The 19,642-nt window shown below is 46.0% G+C and overlaps 1 protein-coding gene across 1 annotated transcript in view; it reads left to right on the top strand.

Moving 5' to 3' along the window:
• The window catches only part of SGSM2 (small G protein signaling modulator 2), a 129,918-nt gene that overhangs the window by 86,777 nt on the left and 23,499 nt on the right, over positions 1-19,642 (top strand). The window contains exons 5-13 of the mRNA XM_032779437.2: positions 1,886-1,953; positions 2,395-2,540; positions 2,999-3,133; positions 5,662-5,786; positions 7,222-7,289; positions 11,700-11,863; positions 12,555-12,684; positions 14,135-14,269; positions 18,268-18,418. Coding sequence (XP_032635328.1) covers positions 1,886-1,953; positions 2,395-2,540; positions 2,999-3,133; positions 5,662-5,786; positions 7,222-7,289; positions 11,700-11,863; positions 12,555-12,684; positions 14,135-14,269; positions 18,268-18,418 — 1,122 coding nt within the window. The remainder of the gene's footprint in view (positions 1-1,885; positions 1,954-2,394; positions 2,541-2,998; positions 3,134-5,661; positions 5,787-7,221; positions 7,290-11,699; positions 11,864-12,554; positions 12,685-14,134; positions 14,270-18,267; positions 18,419-19,642) is intronic.

Genomic DNA, 19,642 nt, shown 5'->3' with positions numbered 1-19,642 from the left:
CTCTCATCAGAGAAAACTCTACCGTATCTGATTATGTGACTGTAGATGATGAACTTCTTAGTATGTCTGGGGTGGTTGTTGGATCTGCGGAGCTAAGTGTGATGATCTGTGGGTTTCTTGTGTATTGTGCTAAGAGCGGAAATGGTTGACTTCTTCAAGTCTACATAAAAAAATTGTTTATAATTTTATATAAAAACATATTCTAAAAATAGATTAAATCACTTTGTGACGGTTTGGATCACAGAAACCCTCTTGGGAGTTGCCACCTGATGTGCCAAGACTGCTACTACCCCTGCTTTCCCTGCCAGCTCAGGACTCCAGCACCCTATCTTGCAGAGCCAGACACTCCCGTCTGCTCCAACACAGACCTAAAGCTGCAGGTTTACCTGAAAGCAGCTAACAGAAGTGTACTTGTCTTTAGCACTCAGATGCCCAGCTCTCAATGGGGTCTAAACCCAAATAAATCCGTTTTACCCAGTATAAAGCTTATGCAGGGTAAACTCATAAATTGTTTGCCCTCTATAACACTGATAGAGAGAGATGCACAGTTGTTTGCTCCCCCAGGTATTAATACATACTCTGAGTTAATTAATAAGTAGAAAGTGATTTTATTAAATACAGAAAGTAGGATTTAAGTGGTTCCAAGTAGTAACAGACAGAACAAAGTAAGTCACCAAGCAAAATAAAATAAAATGTGCAAATCTATGTCTAATCAGACTGAATACAGGTAAGATCCTCACCAGTTCCAGAATGCTCCCTTTACAGACTAATCTCCTTTTAGCCTGGGTCCAGCAATCACTCGCACCCCCTGTAGTTACTGTCCTTTGTTCCAGTTTCTTCCAAGTATCCTCTCTCTTTAGCCAGCTGAAGACCAAATGGAGGAGTCTCCCAGGGGTTTAAATAGACTCTCTTGTGGGTGGAGACCCCCTCTCGCTCCTATGCAAAGTCTAGCTCCAAGATGGAGTTTAGGAGTCACCTGGGTAAGTCACATGTCCACCCATGACTCACAGTTTTTATAGGTAGCATCCACTGTTTACATGCCACCCTGAACGTCCTCAAGTAGACTTCTTATGTGGATTGGAGCATTCCAAGATCTATTGTCCTTTAAGTGTTCCTTGATTAGGTACTTAATTTCAACATTCCTTTCTCCAGGAACTGACCAAATGCTCTACTAAGGTTATTTAGAAATCAAGCCAGTACATAGCCAACAGTCATAACATCAAATATAAAAATGATAAATGCATACAAATAGGATTAATACATTCAGTAGATCATAACCTTTACGGAGATATGTTACATGGCATATGTAGCGTAAAGCACATTCTAAGCATATTTCCATAGAGCCTTATGGGAGGTACCGTCACATACTTTTTTTCCCCTTTTAGTTGTGATCACCTTAACGTTGAGCCTGTCTAAGAGACCCAGGTAACTCAATTGTCCACAGTTGCCGTTGGGGTGATCTCTTGGCTTTAGAATTTACTATTTAATAAAGTTTTTGTGGTTTTGCTTCAAAACTGAGCCTCTCCTTCGGCAAACTTTTCCCCCGGGCATGTGCTTACTGCCGCATGCCCTTCCAGTGACTTCAACAGGACTGCGGGGAATAACACTATGCTCCGGAGTGCCTGTCTGCGGGATCAAACCCGAAGAGTTGCCCTGCAGCTCTGGAGAATGCGCACGGCTGCGTATCGCTCCCCTGAGGCCATGGACTCTATTTAGGCAGGCTGTGCAGAACTAGCAATGGATAGCATTTTCAAAAGCAGTGATATGACTCAGGAGCACATACCTGTGGCAGTCAATGGAATTCATGCTCCTAAGTGACTTGGGAGCTTTTGAAAATACCAACACTGGACTCTAATCCACTTTTTTTTTTTTTTTTTATTCCTAGCAAATATTATGAGAGAGAAGCTTTATTGGCAGATCCTGTTTATGGACCAATCCTAGCTTCTCTCCTTGGTAAGTACTTTCATTGTTCGCTCCGGGTGGTTTAGGGTTTGTTTTTTGCTTACTGCATTTTCCTGGAAGCTGAGCGGTGGTGGGAGGAATGGAGACAGATCATCTTGTTTTATTATTTAATTGCTGGCTTTGATGATAGAGCAGAATGGAATTTGGTTTTATTCTAGGTGTGGTGTCCCAGAGCAGGGAATTGGAGGTACTAATCGTGTAGTAGCTGTGCATTATGTGCTCAGCAATATTTCTCTTGCAGTCTCCTAATAGCGCCTGGTTTATTAGGAGAGGGAATTTGGCCCGAACACCAAGGTTATAACCCGTGCTGTGAAATCATTAGCTTCACCAGACATGAACAGAAAGGGCCTCAGTTTACCATCTGACCTGGAGAATGAGTGTGAACAAATGTCCGTTCTTCCTAAAGAGCCTCTGTCATTACTGTCCTCCTAGTTGGCCCGTGTGCACTAGAATACACCAAGCTGAAAACAGCTGACCACTACTGGACAGACCCATCAGCAGACGAGCTGGTTCAGAGACACCGGATCCATGGAGCTCACGGGCACCAGGACTCGCCCTCAAAACGCCCAACGCTGGGAGTAGGTATTTGCAGCATGCCCTTTCCCTGTTATTGGTGCAGAAGAGTGGATGGGTATTTAGATAACACCCACGGGCAGCCTTCACCTATTGCCAGGAATAGAGAACACTTTTGTGCATGCCTTCATCACACTGAACGTCCATTTGGCTCCAAATGTCCCCTTCACCCCCGTCCCAATTTAGGGAGGCTTGAGATCCAGATTTGGAATTTTGTGGCTTGAGATGCCAGGGGTTTCACCTCCTGTGCTGATTCCCTGCCGTGGGGAGCAGCAAGCCTCTTTGGCCGGGGTGAGGCAGCTTTTTTTGAGGGACCCAGGGCTGCAGAAAGTAAGTCCAATCCAAAAGAGATTTCTCAAGATGCCCTTTTTAGTGGAGCTGCTGCTCTGAGCAGCCTCTTCATACAAGTTGCAACTGGTATCATATAACCTGCATGTTGAACCACGGCTCTCGTGTCTCCAAGATCCGGAAACGGCATTCAAGCGGGAGCATGTCAGAAGACCGATTTGCAGCTTCGGCTAGAGAATACGTGGAGTCTTTGCACCAGAATTTGAGGATGCACCTACTGTATGGGAAAAATAATGTCCTGGTCCAGCCAGTAAGTATCTGAGCATCAAGTGTGTTGAGTTCATGTGACTGGAGCGAGATTAATGCTGGCTGGCTCAGTGTGATAGAGCCAGAAATGGAACTTGAGTATCCTGAATCCCCAGCCAGTGTCTTATCCTCTGGACCATCCAGCTCCAGAGGCAGCATCTGAATCCTGAGCTGGCCCAGCAGAAGATGGATGCGTCATCTGAATGAGCCATGCAAGCTTCAGAGATGGAAGGATGCTGAGTGCCATCCTTTCTGGTTCAGCCCAGATGCTGGGGGGAGCTTTGACTCCTTTCCCCAGGAGACCTCACTAATGGTACCCACCTCCCCTTCCAGTTAAACTGTGATATGTCCTGCCAGTGAAAAAGGTAGGAGAGAAATGGAATCAAGCGGGGATTAAAATTGGCCAATTTAAATGGGTTTATCCCCCCGCCCATCAAACGGACCTCCTCCCACATTACACAGATGCAAATAGCAGCCTCTCTAATAGGAGAGTGGTCTAGTGGGGTGGGAGTCAGGAGACCTGGGTTCTAGTCTTGGCTCTGTCACTGACCCTGCTGCACTAACTTGGGTGGGTCACCTCTCTTCTGTCTCCCACTGTTCCCCCATCCCCACTCTGTTTTGTCTATTTAGATCAGGGGTGGGAAAACTACAGCCCAGGGGCCACATCTGGCCCTTCTGATGTTTTAATCTGGCCCTTGAGCTCCAGCTGAGGAGTGGGGTCGGGGTCTTGCGCCGCTCTGTGCCTGCTGTGACTCTGTGCGGCTACAGGAAGCAGCGGCATGTCCCCCCTCCGGCTCCTACATGTACGGACAGCCAAGGGACTTCACATGCTGCCCCTGCCCCAAGTGCTGCTTCGCAGCTCCCATTGGCCAGGAACCACGGCCAGTGGGAGCTGAGAGGGTGGCGCCTACGGATGGGGCAGTGTGCAGAGCTGCTTGGCCGTGCCTCTGCATAGGAGTCCAAGGGGGGGACATGCTGTTGCCTCTGGGAGCTGCTTGAGGTAAGTAGTAAGTGCCATCTGGAGCCTGCACCCCTGATCCCGTCCCAGCCCGGAGCACCCTCCTGCACCCCCAATCCGTCATCCCCAGCCCCACCTCAGAGCCTGCAGCCACAGCCCACACACACACACACTCTGCCCCAGCCCACAGCCCCCTCCTGCACCCTGAAGTCCTCATTTCTGGCCCCACCCCAGAGCCTGCAGCCAGAGCTGTCACCCACTCCCACACCCCAACCCCCAATTTCATGAGCAGTCATGGCCTGCCATACAATTTCCATATCCAGATGTGGCCCTCAGGCCAAAAGGTTTGTCCACCCCTGATTTAGACTGTAGGTTCTCAAGGGCAGGGTGTGTGTGTGTGTGTACCCAGTACCTAGCACAATAGGGGGTGGGCCTCTTATATCAGGTAGCACCTCTCGGTGCTACTGCAATGCAAAGAATAATTTTTGTATTTAGATCATTTCATATATAGTTTAGAAACCAGTGAATGGCTACTTGTTTCAAAGCTCTTGTATCATTCCATTAGCACGCCTCAGCCACTGAAGGGTGGATGGACATGGACGCACACATTTTAGGAATGATTTGGGGGTTTGATTTTTTTGCTCCTGTCCAACAAGGTTGTTTAGCAGTTGATGTGTCTGCCTAATTTACTTCTGGTGGGTTTGGAGGTGTTAAATCTGCCCCAGGATTGATGCTGGGAACTGACAGTGTCAGACACCCGGAAGATAGATTTGCTACTAGATCCTACCCGCAGAGGAAAGGAAGCTACTTGAAACAGGGTTATGAGTTTATAGAAAACACTTGGCCTTGTCAGGCGCTTTAATTTATTACTGTTTCTGCAGCCTTAAGTTCCTTCTCCACATTCCTATTTGCAGACCACTTGCCAAGGAGTAAAAAAGTTGTAGTTAGTTAATTAGTTTGTATTATGGTAATGCTTCGAGACCCCAGCTGAGATCAGGCCCCCAAGCAGTAGGTCCTGTACCAACACAATGAGAGACAGTCCCTGCCCTCTGAGCTTATCCACTTGAAAAGGATAAGAGGAAAAGAGAGGGAGTGAAAATGGAGGCCCAGAGAGGGGAAGTGCCTTGGTCCAGGTTACACGCTGGGAGAGCTGGGAATAGGACCCTGTGTCCACTGGACCAGAGTGGATCTGAAAACGCCTGCTGTCACTTTTAAGCCTCGTCCTTCAACCCTCTCTGCTTTCCAGAGGTGTTGAGCACCCACAGCTCCTGTTGGCTGGATTTGTGGGTGCTCACCTCTTGTGCGGATCAGATACACCAGAGCCTTAATTGTTAGTGGGGGAGATGTGAGTTTGGAAGCCAGTTGGGCTTCCAGAGTAAGGGGACAGAGAACATCATGGTGGCTAATGGCCTAAGTCCAAGTGCCATTGGAAGGGGACGAAGCACTGAATAAGTATGACTAATTGCGGGGACAGGGTTGTCCTGTTAGGGGAATCTCTCATGATTGCTGACTTATTCCTCAGTCACACAAATCGCGATTTCCATGTGCTTTTCTTTGTTTATCATTTTAAACAGAAAGATGACATGGAGGCAATTCTTGGCTATCTCTCCCTTCATCAGTCAGCAGAGAGCTTGACTTTGAAATGGACTCCCAATCAGCTCATGAATGGAACCCTGCGGGACTCTGAGCTTGAGAGAAGGTAACATTTCCTCTGCTACGTCTCTGTCCTGTGTGCTTGACACAGCTAACAGGAGTAAGAGACAAGCAACAGTGCTGATTTAACTGAAGAGAGCATGGTCCATCAAATAGAGCACTGAGCTAGGAATCAGGAGACCAGGTTCTACTTCCAGCCTGCTGTGTGTTCTTGAGTGAGTCACTCCATTTTGCTGTTCCCTTCTTGTTGTCTGCTTTATCTATTTAGATGGTAACCCGTTTGGGCCAGGTGCTGTCACTTACCATATGTTTGTACCGGGCCTCGCACAACAGGGCCTTGACCTGAATGGGGATCACTAGGGGCTGTCATGCAAATAGTAGTAATAAGAAAATGCAAGGATATTTCAGCAGTTTTTCAGAATAATTTAGTATGAAACAAATTCTGGACACTAAGAAAAATTAGTAAGATTTACTGGGTGGCAATGCTGAGATATTTCTTGCTGTGAATTTGTGCTCATTGGGATAGCGAGGATCACAGAGAGAGACACACATGGTGTGAGCCTAGCATACATCAGATCATATGCTTTTGCAAACCATGTAATCCAGTTTTAGGACCCATTGTAAAGGAGCAAATCTTATTTCAGCGATCCAGGGCTGCAGAACTAAAAGTCTGCCTCCCTTCATCATGAGTCTCATTTTTCGGGTGCCTCCCATCACAGGATCTCAAAGCACTTTATAATCCATCCTCAAAGCAGCCCTATGATATGATTATCCCTGATTAGAAGAGCGGTCCCTCTAATCCAGTATTCTGTCTCAGATAGCAGCCAGTACCTGCTGTTTCAAAAGAAGGAGAAAGAAACCCTGCAGTAGGCAGTTGTCATAGAATATGTCCCTAGGAAATGTTTCTTTCTAACCCCCTAGAGGTTTCATATCCCTTGAAAGCTGTTTTAATTCTTACCATTATAACTCAGGAGTGTTTTGCATTGGTTAGGAAGCTCCAATCCTTCTCTGAGTCCCGCTTTGCTCTTGATCTCAATAATAAGCTTCTAACCTGTGCAACTTATTGTCACAGTTTAAGTGTGGGATCTTGCTTCCACTGAATTTCATGGGTGCATGCGACATTGGGCCCCCCCGGGGCTTGACTTCTGTCACATGTTATTTGTGGCAAAATAGAACCCAGGTGTCCTGAATCCCAACCACAAAACCATCTCGAGTGTTATGCTCTGGGTACTTCATTCTTGTATTTTAGCCAGTAGATTAGTGCTGTTTGCATGGGAGGGCAGTGACTGTGAACCGTCAGGCTCCAGAACCATATGCTATGCTAAACTAGTTTCTCTGCCTTTTACTTCACCATAAATTCCACATAATCGGCCAAGTTTAGTAAGCTGCTCTTAATTTAGTGCAGTGCTTATGCTTTTACTGGGCAGTCTAGCCACTGATTATTAAAACATTACATCTTTTGCATTTTTTTTTCCTTTTAGTGTGTACTGGGACTACGCCTTAATAGTGCCGTTCAGTCAGATTGTCTGCATTCACTGCCATCAGCAACGTAAGCATAAAACCTCCTCATCCCACGGGCTGCCGCAAAGGCTAAAGGGCCCTTTTTTCTGAGGAGGGAATGTTAACACCCTTGGTGTTTTATTTTGCTGCCTCTTCGGCGTTTATTTCCCTGCAGGCAGGCAGTAGTTTATCTTTAAGTTTCTTCCTGGAAAGAACCAACGAGAACTTCTCAGCTGAAAGCTGTTCCAATAGTCTCTTAAGGCTTGACTTTGTCCTAAGTGTTAATGTAACACAATGCTTCTGGGTGGGTTGTTGGCAGCAGGGATCACACCTGGGACCTATGAATCTAAAAGCATGAGCCTCTCCTCCAAAGGATCCAGCTGTGTAAACCAAGGCTGCAGCAGGCTCAGTCCTCTCCAGGTGTGGCTGCACCACTACAAGCAGTGTAAGGTGTGGGTGCTCAGTTGCTCTGAAAATCTGGCCTCTACTTTTTAATTATTGGATGCCAAGTAATTTTATTTTAAAAAATTACTAAAAATATTTATGCAGTATTGTTGTAGCCGTGTTGGTCCCAGGATATTAGAGAAAGATGGGTGAGGGGATATCTTTTTTTGGACCAACTTCCATTGGTGGGAGAGACAAACTTTCCAGCTTACACAGAGCTCTTCTGGTCTGGGCAAGGTCCTGAGTGTCACAGTTAAACACAAGGAGGAACAGATTGTTTAGCATAAGTAATTAATATTTCAAGGGACCACTCAAGATGAAGTAGCCAGTTAACACCTCTCCAGTCATAGAGGGAAAGGAGAAAAAAAATGAAACAAGAAATGCCAAACCTGAAGCTGTATCTCCATTGCTAGGATGATCAGCACCCCCACAACACACCTTTCAAGAGCCGTGGGTCCTGCACATGCCCATCGCAACATTCACTGCACTAAATAACACCAGGGTGAGTGAAACGTGACCATCACGACACTGTTGAATGAACACAGAGAAAAATTATAAAGGATAAAAACAGCATATCCCCTGTGGGTGAACACTTTTCACAAAGACTATCCATCAGTCTTCAGGAAACCTGCACAGCATCCTCAAAAGACAAGCCTGGGAGTTTAAGTTCATAACTTTATTCAGTCTGTGATTTTTAGTGTCTAGCAGACACACTGGCTTATTACAACAATCTATGACCCACTGTCCACCCCCACAGCTTGTTTTATAGCATCAAATGACCTTGCTATATTTACACATAAATATATACTCTACAGGGACATAAATAAATATAAATACAGATACTCAATGGAGACATAGCTCATTAGAACAATTTGTAACACATCACACTGCCTGCAACTCTTAACTGCCCACTTCAAACCCTTTTAGGCAGAACAATCTACTTCTCAGCGGTTACTGCCTCCAGCATGCTACCACTTCTGCTAAACAATCTCCTCAACTTGTAATTATCTCAGACACTCAGCTTCCCCAGTCCTGGTAATGTACAAATAACAGACAGAATGTTTTTTCTCCAGTCAGGGGAAAAAACTCTTAAAATTTGCAAATCACTCCTTTGTCCCCAGGTGGGGGAGACCCACAGCCGCATCCCTTGCTCTGTGAAGGGGTTTGGACTAGGGCCTCCTACTTCCCAGGCAACTTTAAAGGGGGATGTCCCTGTTCAAACACCCTCCAGGACAAGCATCCTCCAAAGAAAGCAAGCGCATTTCAACAGGGAGCTCCCAGGAAGTCCCCTCAAAGGCCAGGAATCTCAGTGCAAATCCCTTCTTAACAGGCAGAACCAGGATTTGAGCCAAGATCCCCCACTTCCTAAGTGAGTAACCAGTCACTGGACTAGGGAGTGATTCTAACTCTTCAGCTGGCCCAAACCATACTTACAGTGAAGCAGCTTCAGCAGGCAAGAAGGAAAGCCAGCCCTACCCCAAGTACAGCTCCTAGCCCTGTGATTGCAGCACTTATGTGATAGATGCCTTCCCCTTATCAAACAGAGGGGAGAATTAAACCAGAATCTCCCACATCCTGGTGAGGAACCAAGCCACAGAACTATAAAGGGATTCATATAGGGGCTGTGGCCCAATCACTGTGTAAGTATTTTTGAAGTGGACCAACATCAACAGGAGAAGACAAGCAACCCACAGCAGAATATCCCTTAGTTCAGTGATTAGGATACTCACTTGAGAGATGGCAGAGCCCTACTCAAATCTCTTCTCATCAGGCAGGGGGCACCTGAACCCAGAGGGGGGGCTCATTATCTGCATCACTTTATACACTTTGTACAAACAGCAGACAGAACATTTTTTCTCCAATCAGTCCAGTCTACAAATGATGACAAATATTTTTGATGTATTACAGGAGTGGTTTCTAACCTGGGGGCCGGGGCCCCCAGGAGTCGGCAGACTAGATCTAAGGGATCCATCAAAGATTATTTAAAGCTGTAGTTTTCCAAATGTGGCCCCGGGTCTGCTGGGGGGTCCACAGACTATGTCTAAGTTTTCCAAAGCGGCCCACACCTTACGGGTCCATAAATGAAAAAAGACTGAAAACCATTATATTATTTGGTGCAAACAAACTCATACTGTTGGGCAGCTACACAATTTTTCTTTAACCAAAGGCAAAAAAGTACAGGAAAATGTATAAAAATATATTGACTGGAGGCTAAATATTTCCCCAACTTTCCCAAACAGTGCTATTTTGAGCACATCATTGCCTGATTATATTTAGAAGATTTCTGCCAATTTAGGTCAAAATCAGACTGTTTCTGTGAGGTATGGCCCTTTCTGTGATTTTATGTTTTGGGGGGGAGGTTGAATTGGATGTTCAAGGAGGATTAACCATTATGTGATATAGAAAAACTGCACCACTGCTAGGCCCTACATCCATCCTGGTGAGGAGCACCAGCTCTGTGCCTGACATGTGAGCATAATGAAATGACCGTCCAAAATGGATTCAGGCTGTGTGACCTGAGGTGTCTATGGTAGTGAAGGGAGTCAGGGAAGGCTGCAAAAAGAAGAGCAGATTCTCCGAAAGCTGGTGGTTTTCACCAACTCTGCTCCTGATTCCCCCCTACTACTGGTTATCAAGAAGCCAAAACAAAAAGTCATGCAGCCCCCTTTATTGCATTCCAGTCTCAGGCGTTCAATCAGCACATAGACCCAGTACAGTGAGAAGTTATTTAAAACTCTGCTCACTATGCAAAATGGTCTTCTGGTTCCCAGAGGGTCAGCCACGTCATCACATGGATGCTAGTTTGGATCTTACCCAAAATACCACACTGCCAGCCCATCCTTTAGTAGCTAAAACTAAAGGTTGGTTGTAAAAGAAAGGAAAGAGAAGAGAGTTGTTAAATGGCCAAAGCAGTCAGATCCATACATATGAATTCAGAGTCCATTTATCAGGTTCTTACCAGCATTGATGAGTTTGCTGGCTTGTAAAGTCCCTCTGGAACACACCGACAGCTTGGATGGGTCTATCAGTCCTTTGTTCAAACCTTCAGTTTGTAAAGAAGTTAGTCCAGAGGTGAGGAGCAGGACTGAAGACAAAATGGAGAAGATGCAGCTGCCTTTTTATATTCTTTGCTGTGTGGCCTGTACATCCTTCATTCCAAACACAAGCACATGGGCATGGAAAAGCTCTTGGACTAGTCCCCTGTCCACAGCCATGACCTGCTGACTCATCAGTGTAGCCCTGGCTTCTCTCAATAGGTTAATTATACAGCCGATTGCCTTTGATGGACCATTAAGCAGGCTGGATAGTGCTGATGCCAGTCTCTGGAGGTGTCACACAGAAACACAGCACAAGTTTGAGATATCAGTACACAACTCCCAATACAAAGACGATGCATACAAATAAACAAGATTATCATGCTTAGCAAATCATAACTTTTCTACTGATACCTTTATGGCATATCTTGTAAGATTCATTGCCATTTTGTAATATTGGTATCAATAATATTAGAAATGGTCACCCATATTCCATACAGCAACAGGGGCTGGTAGATAGACTGTCTGTTTTTTAAAACATGCTGTAGACATCGTGTAAAAAAAAATCAGTGTTCATTGCCTGCCAAGGCTCCCTTTACTCATAGACTTTAAGGTCAGAAGGGACCATTATGATCATCTAGTCTGACCTCCTGCACAATGCAGGCCACAGAATTTCACCCACCCACTCCTGTAACAAACCCTTAACCTCTGTCTGAGTTACTGAAGTCCTCAAATTGTAGTTTAAAGACTTCAAGGTGCAGAGAATCCTCCAGCAAGTGACCCATGCCCCACACTGCAGAGGATAGATGGGAAACATCTGGTAAACTTCACTCCGGAGTTTATTCGGTTAGCTATCCTGTAATGCAATGGGTTTTTGGGGGACAGCCACAAACAGAATCCAGCTTCAGAGCGAGGTCAGATGATCATGCTTCTAGCCTAACCAAAGGCCACACAAACGTATCCTGAGTTCTCTTTTGCAGCGGAAAGCGGAGGGACGTTAGTCTTGGTGAGTCAGGATGGGATCCAGAGACCTCCACTCCACTTCCCACAGGGAAGTCATCTCCTTGCTTTCCTTTCCTGCCTGGAAAACGGCCTTCTGCCTCGAGGACAATTAGACCCACCACTTTGGTCACAGCAGGGCAAGGTACTGTCAGGCTGAGAGCCAGTGTCTTGAACTATAAGTTCTTTGAGGCCAGGTTGGTCGTAGTGTGTCTGTCCAACAGCACCTAGCGCAATGGAGCCAGGGGGCTCTGGGGAGCTACAGTCATGCAAATAATAAAGTCAGGGCATGGGGAAGAACCTAAATGCAAAACAAACAACCCCACTGATTAGCCCCTAAACTGTCTGACTTGTTTATAAGGACATAGATTCCATAACAACCTGATTATAGGTTCACCACTGAACCAGTGCTATAGACTGTTTGAAAATGATGTGGACAAATGCTCCTGACCAGCCGCAACCTGATACCACCCCTGGTGATATCACCTTTCTGATGGACTGTTGCCATTAGGGCACCTTCTCTATATCCTGACAAGTCTTTTCTCCATTCCCTTCAATGACCTCCTTCCCCTGGGTACATAAGTTCCATATGCAGTGGGATCATGTCTCTCATCCAAGACTTGGATTTTTCATAGGAAGTGATGGGAACTTGGTGCCCCATTCCTAGTCACTGGGAGTTGTGTACCCAGCTCCCTTGAAAAACCACCATTTGCTAGGCCAGGTACCTGCAGCCCATTCATCTAAGGTCTTGGAGCCACCTTCTGAGTCTGTTGTTTTGACACCGTTCCACTGCACCACTTCATCTCTTGGTAACTACTGGGTCATTTTCACTGTAGGGTAAAGTATTTCCAAAGCTCCGGAAACGAAATAGTAACAAGTCAGTGGAGCTGGAGGAAATGCCACATGAGGAGTCTGCTACGGACTATGTCTTCAGGATTATCTATCCGGGACACAGGCACGATAACAGTAAGTGGCTTCCTTGTTCTTTCATTTAAAAAAAAAAAAACAAAATCAAGACGAGTGGTATGCTGGGATCTGTGGGGGGAAAGAGACAACCCAGATTTTTTTAAGGGGATATTGCCACAGAGGTTTTCAGCCTTGTTAGGTAATTAGGATCCATGCTATAGTTTACTGTGGGGTTTCTTAAAGCTATAAAACGGGTTCTAAAATGTCATTGCACCGCGACTCCCTTCTGACAACAAAAATTACCACACGACCACAGGAGGGGGGGACTGAAGCTGAACCAAAGGCCAGTCCCCCCCGCCCAAGGTAGTGGGGCTCAGGCTTCAGCCCTAGGCAGTGGGGCTCTGGCCTTGGGCCGCAGCAAGTCTAAGGCAGCCCCTGGTGGCCCCATTAAAATGGAGTCCCCGACCCACAGTTTGAGAACCGGTGCTATAAAACCTTCATTGCCCCAAACAGAAATGGAGTGTCCTACTCTTAGAGCTGCCGTGTTCTCCAGCTGAACCCTATGCAAAACTTTCCTGAAGGCAGCCGGACTTTCAAATGGAGACCAGATGCAAAAAAATCCCCATGGCTAATCCAACAGCAATTCTGCTCTAAAAATGAAGGGTATTTCTATTATGCAGGCAGCTTCCTGGCAAGATTGGTATTAAACGGAGAAGAGATTAACGCTAACCATAAAAAAAAAATGATGACCCTCCCTCAAAAAAACAAACACACCCAAAATCCTGCAAGCCCAATTTTCCTGGCATTCTCTACTGAAGTTTCACAAAAAGTAGAGGAGAGAACCCACACCCAAACCCCTTCCTCTCTTCTGTGAATCTGAACTCTCCCCATACAAGAGATCTTGCATGCTGGTTCTCTAGCAGTAGGTTCATTTTAAGTCCATTGGTGGAGAAGTAGAGATGTTTGGCTCATGGTCCCAAGTTTAAAGGGCATGTGGATCCAGTGTTCCCATTCAGGTTCATCACAGCTAGAAAGTGGCAAAATCAATTAAACACCCCCACCCACTTGCTCCCCCCAAAGAATAGGCCATAAGGAGCCAAGCTTTAGCCTCAACCCAGCCTGTGAGGGAATGTTTACGCCGCAAATAAAACACTCATGTCTGGTCCATGTCAGCTGACTCAAGCTCGTGGGGCTATAAAACTGAGCCTGAGCTCTGGGACCCTTCCTCCTTGCAGAATCTCAGAGCTGAGCACGCAGTCTGCTCCCGCCAGCAGGAGGCACTGCAGATTGTGTGGACACATGCAGCTGTTCATGTCCGGTTGAAATCTGGCCCATGGAGTGCGTGTTCTTCTCCTTGAGAAATGTCTCTCTCCCACCCAGGTGCGGGGGAGTTCCCAGGGTCTCTCCAAAGCTCTGACTCCTCTGTCTGTGCTGAACGTGTCCTTTGAGACTTCTCCTAGAACCAAGTCCTCTCTTCTTATGCTCCTCTTTCACTATTTTCTTTGAGCAGTAACTATTAACTACCACCACTTAGCTGCCAGCCGTTCTGCCTCCATCGATGACGACGAGGAGGAGGAAGACCGGCTCCACGCAATGCTCTCAATGATCTGCTCTCGGAACCTCACAGCTCCTAATAGGATGAAAGGTTTTTATCCGGCGCCCCCGGCCCTGCCCTTTCAGTGCTCTGTGGCAGCGTCGCCCCAGTGATGCATACAACAGTGTTGGCATTATGGCAAGACAAACGTTTTTCATTCACGCCAGGGGTGGGAAGGCACCAAAAAGCTGGGGGGAGCAGGGTTACCAGCACCTTTCCTCCCCATCTCAAGGTAGGATCCATGAGAATGAACAACAGAGCCGTCTCGCTTCCAGAATCTACCTCCCCCAGACTCCCCGCTGAAGAGTTAAGTCACGACTCATGGTGTGTGCTAACACAGGGAAGTAAGCAGAGAGAAGGGGACCCCTTACTTTGCTGCATGGGAGGTGGTGGGCCGAGGGGAAGCCCTCTACCTGTGCAGCTTACGAGGTAGCAATAAGTAAGATGCACTGAGTAAAGGGCTGGTGCAGATTATACCCCCTCAGCTCGGGCGGGGAAACAAGAATCAAGCTGTAAATTAGATACAGCAAAAAAGGACCCACAGCAGCAAGTCTCAGGGTGATTGTGCAATCTGCCCTTAAATACACATGGAGACTTGTACAGACCAAGCAGCTTTTCACACACAAGTGCCCTCCTGGCCACTTACTGTGTGGATTTCAAATGATAGGTTACCATATTTCTTACTGTACAACAGGCTCTGCTCCCATCAAAAATACAGCCCCTTTCACTCACCCTCGACCTATTCATGATACACTTGATCATGCCAGAAAATCTTCATCCCAGCAGAGATGAGGCAATTGGCCCTGGCTGTATAGTTCTGGAGACTTAGAATCCCTCCTGTCTTAAAGGAGGAAAGTGACCGGAGTTCACCCTGTGCTGGACAGATGGAATTCTAAGGCTCCAGAAATGAAGCTAAATTGGCTCAAGCATAGAACAAAAAGGAAAAAAAAATTCTGCAAAAACAGTCATTAAGATTTCCTTTATTGAAATGTTCAGCCCAGTCCTACTCAAGCATTACCTCTCCTGGGTTCATGGCTGTCCCAGGACTGAACTCATTCAAGAGAAACCCTCCTCCTTCCTTAGCTGCAGTATCTGTCATAATTTCCACGCCAACAGTCTTGGCTTGGGGTTGTCGTGTCTGCAGGTGCCATAGATTTAAACACGCGCATCTTTTCGCAAAAGAAGATTCGCAGACTGAGTGATTACAGGAATCCATCTTTTCCTCTTTCCTCAGAGCTCTCACATACCTTTAAATGCAGAGCAATGGGTTTAGTGCTAAGTGGATGTCATCCCTGGCTTGGTGACACTAGCTGTAAAAATGAGAGGATAACTTCCCTTGGTCCGTTCTACTCTGGCCTCTGCTGGGACTGCCATGATGCCATTTTGTTGTTATGTGGACCCCTGTCCACTCTGATCCCCATAGGCTGCCAAAATAGTCATTAGGTCTGACCACTACTCAGCTGGGCTGGACTCGTATTCTACCAAAATGCTCTCAGAAGGGATGGTGGGGAAGAGAACCCCCAAAGCCCTCCTCATCTTGTAGGAAGATAGCGTTTGCAGGAAATATCTGTATAGTGGGTTTCTTGTGCAGATGAGACTTCGAAATGGCTTATGGTAGAAGACCCGTCTAACACCGCATGCCTGCAAAGATGAGACTAAAAATATAAGTTAAATTATTTCACCTTCAGCTTTATTTGGTAGCTAATGGATATTTAAAACCCTCCTACTAGAGATGTCAAGAAACACTGAAAAAAGTTAGCAACCTAACTAGGGCCGCATACCATTTGACTAGTGATTCTTGTCAGTGAGCTAGCTTGGACTATCGTTTGTCTACCCATCAGTGCTCCCTTGAAATAATGACAACACTGTTGTATCTAAGGTTTGCTAGCCATTTTGCTTTTAATTTTTGCAACATGCTTGACTTTTTGCATGTGGCCAAAAGTTGCAGATAAACAACAACAAAAATGAATGAAATGAAGGTGCTGTTCACTCTAATTCTTCACGAATTCAGGTACCTTTCATCTGAATCCTTAGGTTCTGTGGGGTTCTCTCCTTTTAAAGTAGATTGTTTCTTTAAAAAAAAAAAAACAAAAAAAAAAACTCACCCACTTTTCTTGTCGTTGGAGGGGGAGGGGGAAAAAATCTCAAAACATTTGTTTGTCCAATGGTTTTTATTTGAACCAAATGAGAAGCTGCAGTAAATACTGGGTCATTCAGCTCCTTCCTGAAGAATTAAGGTGAAGAGCATTTTTTCATTAAACTTTGTTTTGTAAAGTGAAATATTCATGACTGCTTCCGCATGAGCCTGTGCTTTTTATGTTAACATATCTTGTATGATTTCCATGCCGTTAAAATGCTTTATGCTACATTGATGGCTATATCTATATTAAAAATAGAGTCCATCTTTTATTTAAAAAAAAAAAAAAAAAAAAGCATTGTTACCTGCAACGGCAGAACGCATGAGACAATTTGGAAGTTCCCCACCCCCGCACTTAACATACATTTTGAAAGCACAGCCCAGAGGACCGGAGTTGCTTGCACATGTTAATGCAATGAATGACATCCTGTACTCTGTCTTTTGCCTTAATTTAAATCAAGGGTGAGCTGAAAGGCCAGTTATTTATTAAAAGCACCAGCAGGGATAGGTTAAGAATTTGGGCCATTTTCAAAAGCTACTAGTGATTTTTTGGGTGCCCAGCTTTAGACATCTTTCAAGGGGGACCCTGATTTTCAGAATGTGGTAAGCATCCACCCTCCAAAAATCAGGCCTTTAAGGTTTCAAATTGGGTACTCAAAATCTCTAGCTACTTCTGAAAATCTTGGCCTCCTTTTTTTTTTTTTAAGTGCTGATCCTGCAACTTGTTTCCATGTGTGGAGAGATTTCAGACACATGGAAGTTGCATGTTCAGAGCCTTAAACTTGAGTTTATGCACTTGGGAGTGATGCAGTGAAGGAAAACGGGCACACAGAGGCATACTGTTTATATGAAATGTTCCAGGAACAGGACCCTAGATTTAAATACACATGGAAAATACCTTTATGATTGATGTGTTACCTTTGTGCTTGTGTTGGTTTTGTAAATGAAGCTTTGGCTGAGGCCAATTAAAAAAAAAAAAAGCACTCAGGGGACTCAGGAGGTTGCATTGTGATGATGAGTCAATGGCATTTTATTCCCAGGAGAATTAGAGTGGGACCCAGTACTGGAGTAAATTTCCACCTCTGAGCAACTGTTTAAGGATCAGATCCCAAATGACCGCATCAAGAACCAAAAAGTTCAGTTAGTCTCATTTTGAGTAGGGTAACCAGACAGCAAACGTTAAAAATTGGGATGGAGGTTGGGGGTAACAGGAACCTATATAAGAAAAAGACCCAGAAATCAAGACTGTCTCCATAAAATCGGGACATCTGGTCACCCTACATTTTGAGAGAGAACCTATTTTTACTCTGGAATTAAAAACACAGGATCTTTCACTGTAGCTCAACCAGAAGTTATGGGCTCACTGCAGGAATTACTGGGTGAAGTTCCCTGGCCTGTGGTATACAGGAGCTCAGACTAGATGAGCATAATGGTCCCTTCTGGCCTTAAAATCTATTACTATTAATGTCTGATTAAAATTAGCTCCTAGCTACAGAAAACAGAAGAGCAGCCTGCCTTGCACCCTGCATTTGAAACAGGCAGGGTGCTGGGCCGTGGGTGCACCCAACCGTTATCTAGGGAAGTGAGGAATCCCCATCACTGGAGGTTTCTACAAACACCTGTCAAGTATATTTAATGCTGCCTCAGCGTGGATGACTGGACTAGATGACCTCTTGAGGTCTCTTGCAGCTGTACATTTGTATGATTCTATGAAAAACTGAGCATGCGGAGGACGTGGCTGGTTTCGATACAGTTAGAGCAGAAAGTAATGTTTTAGGGTCGCTAGTTCTGTCCCTTCCTATCATCAAGGGTAGAGCCTGCAGCAAAGCAAAGCACCAAGACGTCAGGGTGCCGTGGGAGGGTAGGGGCAGACAACCATTTATTCCCGTGATTTTTTCTTCCCTTTCCGCAGACTCCAGCGACATGATAGAGATGCAGGGATTCGGTGCGAGCTTGTTGTCATGGCAGCTAGAACACTGCAGCCAAGGGTCCTCGTGCCTCTCCTGTTCATCAGGCAGCTCTCCCTACGACATCCCGAGCTGCTGCAACTGCATTCACGACAGGTAAACGGGCTGGGCCCGGGGAGATGGCTTGACTATCAGCAGAAAGCAACAGTGGTGGGGGAGAGCTCTGGGCTTGCTGCCTATGGAGCCCTTTGCACACCTCACACCAACGCCTGCCATCCTGCACCCACTTAAAAGCCATGGTGGATGTGTCCGTGGCAACATCTGAGACTGAGGTAAAAAATTCAAGAGCGCCTAACTCCCAATTTCGAGAGGGACCCAGGCATTTAGGAACCTAAGTCGCAACGAAAAAATAAAATCAGTGGGACACAGGCTCCTAAATTCCCAGGTTACTTTTGAAATTGGGAGTTAAGCTCCTAAACCCCACCGGTACTTTTCAAAATGGTCTTCAATAGGTTTCCTTGGCAGGGAGAGGAGAAGTCACAAGTTTTGCTGCTGCACCTGATCAGCCAGAGTTCCCCTAGCTCCACCCCACAAGGCAACAGCTTGCATGTGGAGAAAAGTCACCCCAAAGCCCCTTGCTCCAAGTAACAATGGCAAGTTTTATGGGAGAGATGCTTCAGGCTCCCAGGGAACCCTGCTCTGGGTTACAGGAAGCACACTGTTTGTGGCTGGGCCACCACCAGTGGAGGTGCTACAGCATCACAACAATGAGAGAGAGAACTGTCTCCTTGTCTCTGTGAAAGTCTTCGCTTTTCAGTTTGTGGCGTAGCCAGCGCAACCAGCGTGCATCTAGAAGAGCCTCCCGCTCACCATGTGCTAAGCAGCCTTCTCTCCTGCTCTCACCACTTCTTTTGCAAACTCTTCTACCTTGTCAAGTGGCGGATTACATCTGAGACATAGAATCATAGATTACTTCGGTTGGAAGGGACCTCAGGAGGTCATCTAGTCCAACCCTCTGCTCAAAGCAGGACCAATCCCCAGCTAAATCCCTAAATGGCCCCCTTAAGGATTGAACTCACAACCCTGGGTTTAGCAGGCCAATGCTCAAACCACTGAGCTGGTACCGAGAGGAAGGAGGCTCCAGTGACAAGGGGATGAGCCTGCAACTTGGGAGACCCGGATCCAATGCCCTGCTCTGCCCACCTCTCAAGCGGTGTTGTGAGGAGATGTGCTTGGGAGGCACTCAGACATTATAGTGATAGGACCAAGGTCTCTAAATAGCCCCTGATTCTTCTTGCCATAAATTGGGTTTACATCAGCATACGCAAGAGGAGAATCAGACCTTTTTGTGCTGATGTTTAATGCTGTATAAATGACCAA

Source organism: Chelonoidis abingdonii, chromosome 20, assembly GCF_003597395.2.
Source record: "Chelonoidis abingdonii isolate Lonesome George chromosome 20, CheloAbing_2.0, whole genome shotgun sequence".
NCBI lineage: Eukaryota > Metazoa > Chordata > Testudines > Testudinidae > Chelonoidis > Chelonoidis abingdonii.
Note: the sequence above shows the minus strand (reverse complement) of the source record. Positions and strands in the feature narration are given on the sequence as shown.